Here is a 17,140-nt window from a genome sequence, read left to right on the forward strand (position 1 = left end):
TACGGATATTAATTGTGGAAAAAGGGCCGTATACAACAGGGGGTTGCACTGTTCAGTGAGATGCGAGTGGATTATTTGGAGTGTTTAGTTTGTTGTCCTTCCCCCGCACCTCCGATGAGCGCGGTTGGCTACGTACGGTGCGAAAAAGAAGTTCAACGTACATACACACACATACATCTCGTGAGGCGAAGCCTATGGCACAATCGGCATAAACTTGACGAAGTAAATAACAAGAAACGACCTTCACGTGAAGATAAAAAGGGGTTAAGTAAACCCGTTCCGTGGGGGCTCGCGGCCCATGGCCGGGCTCCGAAACTGACAGCCAACTTTGTCGACTTGATTTCACTTGCGATGCCTCTGGCAGCGTGGAATGGGATTCACTCGCTGCATCGATCATCCACTCCATCTCATTCAGCGACTGCGATTTTTGCTGCTCGAGTCTAAATTGCGAGATGAAATGAAGATTGAATACAGCCGGGGTTTCTTTTTTTATCTCCTTGAAAGCAAATAATCGAAGTGGATTTAATTTGTTATTTTTATTGGACAATTTGTTGAACGGAGTTTTCCCTGTATTTCTTGTTCACACACTGGATTGTTTTGCTATATGTATAAATTATATATATACCCACGTCTCTCTTGTTAAAGAGACTCCTGTTCTCAACGAGCTCTTGTGCCTATACCGGGCCCCCTATTTGTCAATCCACTGCTGGATGAGGGCCTCCCCAGGGTGTGTCGGTCATGGCGATTATAGTGACCGTACTTCACACCACACTTGTCAGTGCGGATTGATGAAGGCGGAGATAATCGATACACGCGGGAGCATAGAAAAGTGCAGTACAACGGTGCGTTTTGCTGCACCGTCCTCTGCTGCCACCCATGAAAATGTTCTTGGTCTGAATTAGAGGTCATTTACGACCGACACGAGCGTCGTTTACAGCAACCGCCGCCTATTCCAAGCCTCTCCCCAGCGGGACCCTCCGGTCCAAGCCATCTCGGTCTCACCGTGACACCATCAGGCCGGGGCCCCGTTTCAACCGTGTCGGGGTTGGCGACCGGGTAAAACAGTTTCACTTGTGGCCCACCACATCCAGTCCACCCTCGCGCTGTCGCTGTGGCCCTTAATCGCTTACTTGGAAGTAGCCGTCCGATGTAACTTCGGGTTGTGCCGCATCGCGCCGATTTTTTGTGCGACATCTGACCTTTGGCTCCACGTGCCGGAAGCTTCTATTGACGGTACTCATCGACGACACGGACGTGGTTACTAACCCAGGGGCAGTCGACCGGCGAGCTGGAGAAATACGCCCCCGAGTGAGAAGCGAAAACCTTGCTCCGACTCCCGTGCGGACACGGGCGGCAAATGTCAGCATCTTCGCTCACGGGTTCCCGTCCGGCGTCTTCTCGAGGCCCCCACGGAGCTGGGAAAGGGCGGCTGTCCTTCCTCCTCCACCCCCTCGGGCCTCGTGGCAATCATTTTGGGGGGGGGTGGGGGTGGACACCCCCTATCCACCTCCCCCGCCCCCCACCGCCATCCTCCTTTCCCTGCCTCCCCTGCGCCCCACGCCGCCGCCTCAACGGGGCGATTAGCGGAGGAGCGCGATTGAGCTTGGGTGTGGAGGAAGATTTGGAAATGGCAGCTCCTTCACGCCGTCTCGCCCCTTGGCTGGAAGCGGGACCGTCAAGAGGGCTCCGTCCATCTCCCAGAGAATGCCCCGAGAACCGGCAGGGAAACAGGGAATCGGGGATAAAGAGGTCCAGGAAAGCAGAGATCCAGGGGTCCATAAATCGAGGGATCCAGGGATCCAGAAATTCAGGAAACCAAGGAAACAGCGATCCAGTGAACTAGGGAACCAGCAGTCCAGGGATCAAGGGACCCAGTCCCCGTGCAAATAATAAGTGCAAAGGTTCAGGAACGGTACGAGCAGCCGTAGACGAGCACGGCACGGGATCCTCCACACCGTCGTCCCTGACTCGGTTCGCTCGGTCGATTCCACAGCAACGAAATTACGGCACTGCGACACGTCGTGGCACGGCTGTCTAAGGGCGCAGGCGGTGCAACTCTACTTGTGCACTGGGCCACACGGGCCCGAGTGGCCCTGGGTCCGGGCTACGAGTAAGAGGGACATTGGACATAGGTGGGGGGCTTATTTCATTTCCTGCACGAGGGTTCATGCCCACGCCACTGCTGACTATCACAAAATGTAATGCTGTATAAGCATCATTCGGGCTTTTATTGCTCCTTAACGCTCCTACACAGCAGGCTGGCAGCGGTGCAGGAGAGCCACTTTCATTGCCATGTCTAATACGCCGGCATTGTTCTAGCAATTCCGTTGCCATGGAGCCGTCCCCATGCACGGAAGATATAGGAGGCTGACGTTAAGGCAGCCATCCCCATTCAGAGCGGAGAGCACACAACAACAACAAAAACGCTAGCTCACGATTCGAGACAAAGGTGGACGTGTCGAGCAACGATCATCCCCGAACCACTCATGGAAATTCCACATTTCTGGTGGCCGGGGACTAGCATGTCCAGGGCCCGTTTAGATATCGCTCTCGCCGCTGATGTTATAGCCCGTAGGGCGGGAATTGAGATCAGGTGGCACGGTGACACCACACCACACACACCACACCACACACACCACACACCACAACAACAACCGCCATTCGCCACTAAGTGGCAGTGACGTCACCACGACGCTTGTGCCAGGCCATGTGCACCTTGAGGCCACGTGAAGTGTCGAACGCCCGCTGGCAGGAGGTCACGGGGCAGACCCAAGTGCCACACACACCACACCACACACACCACACCACACACACCACACATCACACAGACCACACACACCACACCACACACACCACATACACCACACGCACCACACACACCACACCTTACACACACCACACCACACACCACACACACCGCGATAACCGCTGTGACGCTCCTTCGCCGCTTTCCAGCCAGCCAGAGAGAGAGAGCGTGAATCTCTCTCCCCATTCCCACCGTTGTAAAAAAATATAACAGCCATTGCCTGAAATGTCAGCCGCGTGTATATTTTCTGTTTCAAGGCAGAGTTGATGATGAATGTGGTGAGCGTTTTGTTTTGTTGACACAGGCTGGCTGGGAGAACATTTTATGACAAAGACTTCACGGAATGTGAAAGTTCGAAGATACGGCGCTTGATTTGTTATTTTTTATTATTGTTACTTTTTTCTCCCCCCCCCGCCCCGCCGCCCCGCCGGCGTCTAACTTTGGGCACAAAGCGGCACTTTTCAGCACACAAATTGGGTGAGAGAAGCGTCCGTCAGCGCGGGGAGCGAGTGAAAAACGTCACGTCTGAACAAATGAAGCCATGCGTACGGGACCGCACGACCTGAACCCTCTCCGCTGCCGCAGCCGCCGCTCGCTAGACCCTGGGGGACATCAAGAGAGCGGCTGAGAAAGGGGGCCCTGTCACGACAGCAGCCCTGGCAAAGCGGATTTTTAAGCTCTTCAATCCCCCCCCATTAGGCACCTGTCACCTTTCAGGCACTGCCAGGTGGGGCATTATCCTCCCCCGCCCTCCGTGCATTGTGCTCTCTTCCCCCAGCAGCCACCCCCCGACTCTCACCGAGCGCCGAGTTACAAACTCAACTGCCATGTTTTGCAACTGCCTTTCATTTCTGTTTTTAAATGAAGAATTAAGAGAAGAAGAAAGCAGTTTTAAAAAAAGAAAGAGCGAGAGAGAGAGAGTGAAGCGCACTTTTTCTTGCGCCCGAATGGAAGTGCAATGCCTGGTGGGATTTCCTGTCAAAGTAGCTCGCAGGGAGCGGGGATGGGCGAGTGAATGTGGCGTGAATCGGCGAGGAGGGAGCGGGGGGGGTGCTGCAGCAGCAGCAGCGGCGGCGGAGAGAGAGAGGCCGCATTCCTGACATGAAGTGCCCAATGAGGACAATGCGGGGCCACACAGGCGGACGGGCCAGGGGGTCCAGGGCCTGCATTGGGCAGACAAAATATGCGATTCCAACCAGTTAAACACTATTACACTGTAGCGAGCAACTTCATTCCTGCGAGCCAAGTGCAGAGCCTCATTATCCTGGCCTCGCTCCTCCGCATTCTGCTCCTATTCTGCCTTTCTTTCCATTATTTCCTTGAATTTTTTTTTACTTGCGCCGAGGAGTATTTTTTTTTCTTCACCGGGGTATTTTTTTCTCTCTCCTCTCTCTCTTCGGAGGGATTTTTTTTAAACCCCTGAAAAGGGGCTGGGCCCTCTAATCCCTCCAAACACATGCGCGCGGCCGAGGCAGGCGCACAAAACCCTATTTACGTGGCCCGTAACGAGGCCACAAAGCCTTGGCATCGCCGGCTCGCTCGGACCTTTGTGAGCGCTTAAAAAAAACGGGCTAATTTTCTTAGCTTTTTTTCTCCTTTTTACAACGCAGCACAGTTGGAAACACTGTCGTGGGAATTCAACAAATTTAAAACACAAAACAAATCGGGAAACTTAAAAGGAGGGGGGGGAGCAAAGGGGGGGGGGGTGCGGTGAGTAGGAGTTGTGTGTGTGGGGGAGGTACGGACAGACAGAAAAGCGAAGTTGATTTTTTATTTTAAAAATAAATGAACGTTTGGTTACCATGAGGGGTGGACCATCCCGCATGCACTGACACAATCAGATGCTGCGCTATGTTTTGGTCGGAGCGGCAGCTGAGATTTTTAGGGCAGTCGCTGGGACAACTCATTGGGGCACGTGGTTCCGCTTAACTGGAAATACACACGCACGGAGTACTCGGTCAGTCCTCTCCGCAGTGATGGGTTCGGCTCTAATTCCCCTGTGCCCGGTGTGTCCACACTTACTGGGCTTCCGTTAATAAATAGGACATACAACGCAGGATTATTTCGTTCGCTGTGAAGAGATAAATATATTTGCGGAAGAGAAACACAACTGGAATAGAATACAGTTGGGTTTTAAATCGTGTTTGTATCGGACCCCCCCCCCCCCCCTGCTCTGTGTAGAAGAAGTCTGCAAAACAATTTTACACATCGAGTGTTTGCGTCACTCATGGGCAGAGTGACACAGAAGGAAGGTTGTCCGGAGCCTGGACTTGAACAGGGTCAGGGAGTTCACAGCACGGATGGCTGGGGTGAGGCAGTTCCAGACGCGGGGGGTGGGGGGCAGAGGATAATGAGTGATATGGATAACACATCATGGATAACACAACATGGATAACAAATCATGGATAATACATCATGGATAACACATCATGGATAACGAATCATGGATAATACATCATGGATAATACATCATGGATAACACATCATGGATAATACATCATGGATAATACATCATGGATAACACATCATGGATAACACATCGTGGATAACAAATCATGGATAACACATCATGGATAACGAATCATGGATAACAAATCATGGATAATACATCATGGATAACACATCATACCGCAGCGTGTACACCCTGGATATTGATAGCGGGTTGGGATCAAATTGAAATTTATAATCAACGCACGTTTAGAGTATTTGGCTGCTATAAATATCCACATTATAAAGCCACTTCGGTTGAGATATCATGTGTGGCCAGGTCGCTTCTGAAAAAGAGCTATAAAGCTCGGTGGGCCTTACCTGCTAAAAAAAAAGTTTAGTTGAGTTAAGAAAAAAAGCGAGTCGGAGTGCTTTTTGAACCTGAACTTGAAAATGGAAAAAAATCTCAATGTCCATCAAGAAAGGAATTGGGAAGCCATTTGGAGCATCCATAAACGCACGTGTTGCAACTAAACGTGAAACACGAATATGCACAGCCGCGAACAGCAGCTCACCGGCCGTCAAACCAGCTGCGAGGCGATCGTCACCGTCCCCTGCTGTCCTCTATGCACGTCGGATACGTCTTTTGAAAGAACGTTACCTATTTTTTTCTGAATCCATCTCATAGATATATTTTGTTGCGAACATCGGAGCACATTTTAACAGCACGTCCACCCAGCGAGTGTCCACCCGCGCTCTTCGCTCGGCCACCGTGAATGTTCGCGACGTGGCTCTTGGCCTGCCAGGACGCGGGGGGAAAACACCACCACCTACCTACCACCCTCGATGTCTCGTGTTTCCGTAGACAGCTAAGACGTGTGGATCAAAAGCACGAAGATTACACCGAGAAGCAAAGAAGAATAAGAAGAGCACGGTGTTCATCAAGTCAGGGATACCGTACTGACAGAAACATAAGTGGGTTTTTTGAGCGGGACACCTCATTGGCAATGAGGAGTAGATGAGACTCGTGGTGGAACAGACATCACAGGAGAGAATGCGCCCGAGAGAGGGTGACCACCACAGAGTGTGGGGGTGACGAGGTCAGCTCACGCGTGGGAGCGAGACTGATCGTGGCATCTCGGCGCCTTGACGGACGGCGAGGGCACGGCGATGGCACACGGCTCGCGATGACGACGATGGAAGCGCTCCACGCCTCATCACGATTCGGTGCTCGCTCAAACATTTTGCGGAGCTCTCAAGGCTGGGGAGATGGGGCGATGCACGAGTTAAGCCAGAGGGTGGCGTGCGATTGACTGTCATGGGTGTGAGACCAGCAAAGAGAGACGGGAATCAATCGTCCCTGCATACAAACGTATTGATTGTTGGACTACTGAGATCCTGGGTTCGCTCCAGGATTCAGCCACATGTGTGATTAATTGCCGTGTGACAAACGCTCTGTGAAAAGCATTCGCCTCTCTCCCTGGTGTGGACAAAAGAGGCGAAGTGACATCAGAAGCAGTTCCGTGATCTCATCTTTCCAGAGCCATTCTCTGAGACACGCTCAAGTCTCAATTTGATTTTGTTGAGCCAGGATGAGCTTCATTGCCAGAGTGACCTCAATCACTCAAATGGAAATCACATGAAGAAATGGAACATATTTCAAACATAAATCACCGTTGAACCAAGGGTTAAATATTAAATTCCCTGCAGCGAAAATCGACTCGGCAGATCACCGACTGATTCATCGCAGCATAGATGCATTGGAACAATTCGCACGTCCAGAATCAACGCCTTATTTGAGACCTAAAACATTGCACCTCGTGGATTTGACATTCCCTCCTCCTGCTGCTGCTGCTCAAAGACACCGGTGGTGTAACCATCAGCCGCATCAGAACATCAACAGGCCGGTGCGCACATCCCCATCATGAATGGAAAATGAAAGGACACGCCAAAGTCGTGTGACTGTGGCCATTCAACCCAAGCTATGGACCCCAAAGCAAACCACTGGAGTCTGTGCTCCTTCAGCGAAGGAGTAGAACAACTTCTCAATCTGTCGCCCTCCTGCTTCCCTCTCGTTATGGCCAGCAGATCTCGACATTTGGCATTTAGCTCCTGAATACATTGTCAAACTGAACACGTTTTCATACTGAACACGTTGTCATACTGAACACATTGTCATACTGAACACATTGTCACACTGAACACATTGTCATACTGAACACATTGTCATACTGAACACGTTGTCACACTGACACACGTCACACTGAACACATTGTCATACTGAACACGTCATACTGAACACATTGTCACACTGAACACGTCATACTGAACACGTTGTCATACTGAACACATTGTCATACTGAACACATTGTAATACTGAACACATTGTCACACTGAACACATTGTCACACTGAACACGTCATACTGAACACGTCATACTGAACATATTGTCACACTGAACACATTGTCATACTGAACACATTGTCATACTGAACACGTTGTCATGCTGAACACATTGTCACACTGAACACATTGCCATACTGAACACATTGTCATACTGAACACGTCATACTGAACACATTGTCATACTGAACACATTGTCATACTGAACACGTTGTCACACTGAACACGTTGTCACACTGAACACGTTGTCACACTGAACACATTGTCATACTGAACACATTGTCACACTGAACATATTGTCACACTGAACACGTCATACTGAACACATTGTCACACTGAACACATTGTCACACTGAACACATTGTCATACTGAACACATTGTCATACTGAACACATTGTCATACTGAACACGTTGTCATACTGAACACATTGTCATACTGAACACATTGTCACACTGAACACATTGTCATACTTAAGAATATAAAACAACACAAATTACAAAACCAAGCGACATAAACGTCAAACAGCCACAGAGTGACAATGTGATGCGCCACTAGATACACAGCGTTCAATGGATTTGTTTTCACGTTATTCCCAAATCCCAAAAGCCACACTGACAATAATTGGGGAAATAAATCCATTTCAAAATGGCTTTGAGAGAACCCTTCTCATGCCCGTGAATTGTGTCGAGGCGTCCCTCCCTCTGTGAAATCACGGGACGACACTCGGCCACTCCGTGAGGTTCAGATGGGTCCAGTGTTTGTGAATTTAAACTCCAAATTCCTGCAATCTGGTGCTGCAATCCCAGAACGTTGTGCCTCGGAAAGTCAACAACATTAATCAATAGTATTGCCCTCAGGAGGGAAAAAAATGTTAAGGCAATGTTTAGGGTTATGGCTCTTCTCTCTGCTATGAAGAAGAGCCATTGCCCAAATTGTCACCTATAATGTTTTACTCTTTACGGCAGTGGTATTAATAAATGAATTACATTTTCGTTGCGTGGGCGTATATGCACCACTGCCCACGCACACATCACAACATATTCTCGTTCGACTCTGTCTCAAATGTGACGATCGGAGAGAGGCCACATCCGGTGCCTGGCCTCAGTCCGGCCAATCGCAGGGGGCAGGGTCTGGGCCCAGCTCCAGGACTTGACCCGGGAGCCCTGGAGGACCCACGAGGGAGCGTTTGGCTTCGCCGCGTGATTTTTGCCAAATTCCACAAAAGCGCGTAAACGACCGCGTGTTTTTAAACAGCGCCGAAATTCCAGGCCGTATGAGCGCATTTCAGAATTTCCAAAATGCGGGGCCGGCGCGTGTGGGAAATGAGCGCGCCCCTTCCAAAGCCGAGCGGGGGGTGGAGGGGGGGGCAAAAGTACGAACTCAAATATGCATCTGATAACTCGATCCGGCATTTAAGCTTTTACCACACGCGTCTTTATTTGCCGTTGCAAAGCCACTGGGCGCACAATCAGAACGATGAGAAATGGGCCCCCACTTACTTACACGAGAGCAAATATTTCACCTACTTATTTGCTGCGTTCGAAATTAATTCGAAAACATTAAAAGGCATTTAAACATTTTGTGTGGCTCGAGAGTGGGGCGTGGTTTTATGGAGCTTTCGATCATGGAAATGGATTTTTCAAAATTTAATTAAACATCACTCATTCTCCTAAAATGCAAACTGTTAACCCCACTGATGGAATGGAGCAGTGATTGCGTGGTGCCGTGGTTTGCGGACTGCACTACGAGCCTGCCAACCTAGAGTTCGATTTCCAGCCATGGCTGATATCTGAACCGGTCCTGGACCCTCATTGATCAACTTGTACTGACCAGCGTGGTGAAACGTGGTCAAACAGCCACCGTGACCAACACAGTATATTGGGAGGCCTTCATCCAACAGTGGAGTGACAAAGGTCTTGTAATAAACGTGCCGAAGGAGCGGGGGACCACATTGCAAGTTTTTTTTCGGTGATATTGAGCGAGGGAGAAATGGCAAAATATGTTTGAGACGCATCCACATATTTGTAATATAAAACGGCCGAAATACAAAACCTTAGCGAATTATCCGGTAGTATTTGGTGGTGGTGGTTGATGACATCGGCATTATTTTTTGCTAAAAAAACTACTAATATTTTGCGCAGGTCACCCCGGGGCCCTGGGCACGGCAACCACCGCTCGTGAAACCTGTTGAAGTGGCTTGATGAGATTATCGTTCGTAACCCGGCTTTTGCCAAGAACGCAAACGTTCGTTTGTTGAATGAAAAAAAAGAATAGTCATTTTAATTGGTGGAAAAGGTGGTGCGCACGCTCAAGGCACGTAATGAACGTTTCTGCAAAGGGAAATCGCATTATGATGCCGATTCATGGCTTCCTTTCAGTGGAGGGCACATTTCCCGTTCCGCAAAGTCCTTGTGCCTGCCTGGTCACTAAATGAACTTAGCCGCAAATTCAATTATCGGCAGCCTCCTGCTTTGGCTTGAGCGGAGGTCCGTTTACCTTTTACAGAAGCCGAATTTCTACTTTAAAAAAAAATCACAAGCGAGGGTGATAATGTGATTTGCGCCCAATTGGAAACCCAACCCTGGGAAACAAGGGGAGTAAAGACACAGAGTCGCACAGACATGAACGTTGATGGGACCGAACCGTGGGTGTGGGTCACGCTGGGTCTCTTCCTGTGGATCTGGTGGGAGTCAAATAGCGTTACAATCCCTCGGCCTAGCATGCCTTCTGCAGCGGTGTTTCCCACAAAGCCTTTGTCGAAGCAAGCCAACAAATCCTGCTCGTCAGCAGAGTGTGGGCCTTCTCCTCCTACACGCTGCTTACGCGTTGGCTCCGTGTAACAGCTTACAAAGGCCGTGTAACTTTCACGTCATTCTTCGGGCAACGCGATGACGCGGGTGTGGCGAAGGGCGGACCGTGTCCACGTTTGTCATCCCCCACGCGGCGGCCCCGTCACACGCATGACGGCGCACCAGAGACGTGCTGTGCCAGCGCTCCCGTGCAGTTTTTCTTTTGTTCCAGGTAAACGTTGTCCCCAACCCTCCCCTGCCCAAAAGAAGCCAGTGGAGGATATTTCACGTGCCCATGGCAAGGGGCTTCAACGGTGATGTTTAGCTTGGTCGGTGGTGGCGCACGAGGGTTGATGTAAACTCCCTTCCTGTGGTGGCGTCGAAGAAGGAGCCATACCCCGGGTTACCAGCAGAAGGGAAGTACAACAAATGTGGAGTCCATCTATTCCATCTGTGCGGGATACAGTATTTCCCCCTCGCATGCGGAGGTTTTCCCCGCGTGCTCCGGTTTCTTCCAACACGTAAACACTCATCGAATGGCAAATAACGGCTTCATTTATATAGGGAGAGGACCGCAGAGCTTGGGGTGGAATTTTACGCAGGTTCACCACCTGCCTGCGGCTTTTCCGGCTCTTTTGTGGTTCTTCCTTACGCCCGAGTCGACCTGGCTACAAATGATAGCTCAATTAAATGGCATAACACGTGGAAATTTCTAGCAGCCAAATACTCTAAACGTGCGTTGATTCTAAAGTTCAATCTGATCCCAATCCGCTTTCAATAAATATTCAGGGTGCACACACTGTGGTGTGATGTGGTATCCATGTCACTCATTGTCATCTGCGCGCCCCCCCCCCCCCCCCCCGCGGCTGGAACTGCCTAACCCTGCATGTTTCTCAATATGGAGGGAATAACCACAGGAACCGGATAAAAAAAGAGAGACGTGACCACGCGGAGAACATGCAGATTACAAATATACAGCAGGTGCCAGGGTTGGGATCGAACCCACGTCTTCCTGTATAGCAGGCGTGGGAGTTAACGTCTCCTAGCCATATTATTGGTTCTTTCGGTAAAGTCACGTAGATAGACGGTAGAGGTTGACAAGAAAAAACACAAATCAAGTCATGACCCAAAGTGGTTGATGACATCTTTACACCGATTGACGAGTTTAAAACCACTGTCTCGGTTGAACTTGTGTCTGCATATATGGATGGCTTCGTGAACGAATCTTTGTTGATAGCCAGTCGGCTTTCAAAGTACCATCGTCTTAGAGGAATCAATTTCATCTGAGCCAGCCGCATTAAAGTCATGATTAGCCACGGCAGAAGTATTGGTCCTGCCGTGTTTCAGATCTGCCTTGTGTTCACGAACACGGTCCGAGACATGTCGTTATAGCCCCCGCGGAAATCGTATGGCGGCGGTGGCGCGTCCCAGGTTGACATCCCCACAACACAATCCTCGTCCGTCCGCTCTTCAGCTCCTCACCATCAACAGTTTTACTCAAATCCTAACCGACGCCGTTCGCTCGAGGGGGAATGTAAATCACAAACGCTGTGTGTTTGGGCTCGCTACGTGGGTTATTTAAAAGTTAGGAATTTCAGCTCACGGCAAAGTTTGGCAGACCCACGCAAACGTGAATCTCTCTGTAACAGTTAACTATACCAGGCCCATTCCCTATTAAACTATATAAACAGGCGCTCTTGTTGGCTGTGAGAGCCAAGGCAAGTCCCTCAGTCTAATATGAATGACGTAATAAGTTGCAGCGCTTTATTTAATCTACCTGACTACCTGAAGAAGTTGTTGGCGCATACTTCAATTACGGTGATCAGTGCGGGTTAATAAAGGCGGGGAATATATACAGATCATGATGCAGTCCAACAATGTATTTTGCTGCCCTGCCCTCTGATGATGGCAATCCCACAACAGCACGAGGCAATCTCACATCGGCACGAGGCAATCTCACACCGGCACGAGGCAATCTCACACCAGCACGAGGCAATCTCACACCAGCACGAGGCAATCTCACACCGGCACGAGGCAATCTCACACCGGCACGAGGCAATCTCACACCAGCACGAGGCAATCTCACATCGGTACGAGCCAATCTCACACCGGCACGAGGCAATCTCACACCGGCACGGAGGCAATCTCACAACTTCACGAGGCAATCTCACACCGGCACGAGGCAATCTCACACCAGCACGAGGCAATCTCACACCGGCACGAGGCAATCTCACACCAGCACGAGGCAATCTCACACCGGCACAAGGCAATCTCACACTGGCACAGAGGCAATCTCAAGTTTTGTAACCCCCCCCCTCCCCTAGCATGCATTCCTCTTCGCTAATCAATCAATTCCAGATGAGGATCGTCATTGGTTTCACATTGGTATACCATTATGGTGAATATAGCGGCCTCTGGTGGCTGCAGAGATCACGTGAACCCATTCCATTCCATACAACATAAACGCAGCAAAGGTAACAGCTGGGGAAGTGTAATCATCCAGCAGTGGATTGATCATGGCTCATGCTGATGATTCCTGGATCCGGGAAGCCGTCTCTATGGGAGCCACAAACTCCGCGTCTCACTCACCTGAGCTAGCGTGGGCGGTGACAATCAACTTCCCTTGGCGGCCCTGGGGAAGTGGTGGAAATTCCACGTTCCTATGACGGCGGCAAGTCCCACCAGAGGAAGAAATCATTTGACTTGACGCTGCACAAAGCGCTCACGTGGGTCCGTCGGGAAGGCTGGCAGGTTCTGTAATGTACACTTGAACCTGTAATATATGTGTATGTAACGTATATTATATATACTTGTGTGATTAATATTTTCTATATACACACACACACTTTCTCGCTCCTAAAGGGCTCCCAACGAGCAAACTGCCAGCTCCTACCCACAATGCCCCCTCACCCTAGAATTGACATCACCCATAATGCTCTTTGCATTATGGAGGAGCGGTGGCGCAGTGGTTAGTGCACCGAGGTGTAAATCCGGTTACTTGATCTCGAATCCCGGCCACGGCTAGCATCATTGGCAAGTAAATATGTGAACCGTTCCTGGGCTTCCCCACTTCGACAACATGTATTGACCAGCGTGGTGAAGTATGGTCAGACAACCCCAACGCCTGGCACTATACAGGAAATCCTTCACCCAGCAGTGAACTAATGAGATGTAAATAATATAATAATTTGTAATTGACAATACAGCATTCTCTTATCGATAGTGCCCTCATACCCACCGTGCTACAGGGCTGCCCTCCAGCATGTTCACATGCGGTATCAGCAAGACAATTCACACACCGCTCCGGCTGCCCGGGCCAGTGACTGGAAGCGCTACCAGGTGTCTCAACTAAAACTAAAGTTTTTTTTATTTTATTTTACCAAGTTTTGGCCAACCTAGCTATGTAGTTCTTTTTCAGAAGCGACCCTGGCTATCACAAATGATAGCTCAACGCAGTGGTTCATCGTCACGTAAACATTTATAGCAGCCGAATACTCCAAAACGCGACGTTGTTTCTAAATGTGGAGGGAAAAAACCGGAGGACAGCGGAGAAAAATCCCACGCGACCAGCACTCGGAGGTGCGATGGCTCAAACATTTTCTGGACACGAATAGTACAGCTGTTTCGTCGATCCACTGCTGGATGAGGGTCTCCACCCGCCGAAAGTTTATTTGACCATACTTCACCGCCCTGGTCAGCGAGGGTCCGTGTGAGAGCGAGTAGCATAGACGGGGGAGTATTAAAGTACGGTACAATAGATGTTGCTGTACTGCCCTCTTCTGCACAGGCTCGCAGATGCCCATCCAAGCACGTCACGGGCTCAACCCCGCTTATCTTCCCAGAGCTGACGAGCTCAGGGCGAATTCTCGGGTGAGTTGGTCACGGGCCAGACTGTTTATTCAGCGTGAACAACCGTGGCTGGCAAAATCAAGGACCATGGGAACAGAGAAGTAACGTTTAATATTTCTTCATGTTTATTAGTTAGACCATTTACTATCGACATTTGAATATTAATATTCATTATACATTCTTATCAACAAATAAAACAAACCGTTGCATCATGTTTTCAGAGCTGTAGAGGTATCACTGGGTCTCCAATGTGGGATTCGGAAATGTCAAAACCTTTAATATCCCATTATAATAAAAACAAACTTTAACAGTCAAGATTTAATTATCCCTCCCCCCGCAGGACATGGCAGTACAAAGTTACACATGTACAGGGCGATCCGCTCACAGACACCCTGCGGATTTCTAGTGGCTATCTTCTCACTCTCCTCTCTCGACAGGTCACGGAATATCGTGGCGACAGCGGTGGCGACCACGTTTTGTTGCGGCGTTAGAATGTTCGGCGTTAGAATGTTCAACCATTGAGATTGGTGGGACACGCGCAGAGGCCTTGGAAATGCGCTGCTGTTTTCCCTACGAATCATCCCGATATATATATTTTGAGTGGGGTATCCATCAGCGAATCGCCCTGCATGTCTGATGTCTCACGTAACAGTGACATTTGTAATTAAAATGTAAAAAAAACAAACTCTTTTAAAATAAACTTTTGTCATCAGCTGTCAGCTAATCTGTACACGCACTACAAAAATAGATTTCTCATATAAATAACTTACGTGCCTTATAAACACAAACTCCCAGCACATCGCACATGGCAAATAATAATAATATCGACCGTCTAGCGTAAAACTTTTGTATTTTTTCAGTAATATATATCAAAAATCCGCAAAGTAACCAGTCACATAAAAACTATACATTTGATATTTACCATTAGTTTGTTCAAACACTATGCACTCACTCAAGAGGAGCATATTAATCTGGAGGCTGAGAAACGGTTAAGGAAAAAAAAGTGTCCCTGATATGTGGTACAAAAGAAGGCGACGTAGGGGCCAAACTTTCAAACGAAAAACAGATTCGCGGAGGGCGCTCTGCGTTGTCGTATTTAGAATCCGCCATGTGTAGAGGGCTCTCGGCAAAGTGGTATATATATTTAAATTCATTTTGGTCGTTTGAAGCTTTGGTCCCGGGTGCCGCCGCAAGCGATATGGCAATGCCATTATTTTGTTCTGCAAAGTAATTAAACATTTTATGTACTTATTATCTTTAATTAACTTTGAACAATATAATAAATATTCAAAAAATACAACTTTTTTTTCTATATACGTTTTCGCTGTGTCCGATAGCAAGCTCCCCGTTGCGTCGCGCGCACAAGGTGGGGGGGGGGGGGAAGGGGTGTGGGCGGCCGATATCAGAACAATGCCTTCCCTCTTCGTACAAAAAATATACTTTTATTAAATTACGACGGAGGCAGAGCTGCCTGGCCACAGACGTTCAGTGATGGACAATTTACTGCTACTGCTGGGTTAGCACCAAACGGAGAAGCCCTCTCTCGCACAGAACGGGACGCGGGCACACGCACACTGCATTTGTTTCCATTATAAACACGATACATTACTTTTATTTCCCTTTATTTATTATTAAACTAATTAACCTTTTTTTGTTTATTTAGAAAAAAAAACTTTTCCTTTTTTTGCATAGAATAAAATTTTGCCAGCAATGTTTAAATACATTATTAATAAACTATGGTACAGAAAACAGCAGCAGGACTTCTCCAACGCGCTAAGAAGCATCTGTGTAAGAAAATAGTTACACTTATGATCCGTACATGCAGTCGTACAATATTTATAGTCTTAGAGCAAATCTATAGAGACAATAAAACAACGACTCAACGTTCGCCCAAGTGTGTGCTGTACAGATTATTTTACACGCTCGTGTTTACATCATTAAATAATCTTCGCGACGAGGAGCGTGTGTGTTTGCGTGTCGCGCGCGTGGGTGCGTTACAGTCTACGTCGATCGAGCGTGCCGCCAAAACGGCGCTCCGACCGACGCCTCGTCCGTGCGTCTTCCCGGGGCTTCGTCTCCCGCCCCACCGTCCGCGCGCGACCAGGGGAGTGGACGCAAAAAATATCGCAGGCGGCGGCGGTTGGCGCTTCCCGGCGGAGCTCGCGTCTGCGGGTCTGCCGACACGCGTCGTTCAAAACGCGCCGGCGGGGCCGTGCACGCGCGGCGCGATGCACTCCAGGTCCTCCACGCGTAACGACTCGCGGTCCTCGTGCCCGTCGGGCGTTCCCGGGAGCCCGGGCGATCCCGGCGAGCCGGGCCGCGCCGCCTCCGGCGAGTCTGGGAAGCAGCCCTCGTCGCTGTCGTCGTACGCCGCGTGCGCGTAGCCCTCAAACGGGTTCGTCCTCACTTTGCAACCCGGCGCCCTTCGGCCTTCGCCGGCTGCAGCCGCCGCCGCCGCGGCCGCGGCGGTCCCCAGCGGCGCGCCCGGCGCGCCCCCCGTGATGGCGACCGTCACCGAGGTGGTGGCCGTCACCGTGGGGATGACCCCGCAGCAGCCGGGCGGCGCCAGCGCTTGAGTCCTGCGCGGCTCGCGGGCCGCGGGGTCGCCCGACCGCGGGCGGCGCTGCCGGCGGTAGTGGTGCTGGTGCGGGTGAATGTGCTGCTGCCACTGCTGCTGCTGCTGCCACTGTTGCTGTTGGTGGCTCTGGTTGCGGAGGTTCTCCTGTGCTTCGCGGCTGCGGGCGGAGTGCAGCTGGTGAGTGGAGGGGCCGCCGTTGTGCCGGTGCGGCTCCTGCAGGATGTCCTGGGCGCCATCGGCGTCTGGGAGTTTGATTTGCATCAGCTGTGGAGACAAAGATGGTGGG

The 17,140-nt window shown here is 50.1% G+C and overlaps 1 protein-coding gene across 2 annotated transcripts in view; it reads right to left on the reverse strand.

Moving 5' to 3' along the window:
- Nucleotides 1–14,380: 14,380 nt before the first annotated feature.
- Nucleotides 14,381–17,140, reverse strand: part of LOC116948855 (protein patched homolog 1-like) — a 59,325-nt gene continuing 56,565 nt past the window's right edge. For both annotated transcript variants that reach the window (XM_032966022.2, XM_032966021.2), the window contains exon 23: nt 14,381–17,118. In XM_032966022.2, coding sequence (XP_032821913.1) covers nt 16,468–17,118 — 651 coding nt within the window. In that variant the 3' untranslated portion in view covers nt 14,381–16,467. The remainder of the gene's footprint in view (nt 17,119–17,140) is intronic.

The sequence above is a fragment of the Petromyzon marinus genome, chromosome 35 (assembly GCF_048934315.1).
Source record: "Petromyzon marinus isolate PM22_M1 ecotype Great Lakes invasive population chromosome 35, UKy_Petmar_22M1.pri1.0, whole genome shotgun sequence".
NCBI lineage: Eukaryota > Metazoa > Chordata > Hyperoartia > Petromyzontiformes > Petromyzontidae > Petromyzon > Petromyzon marinus.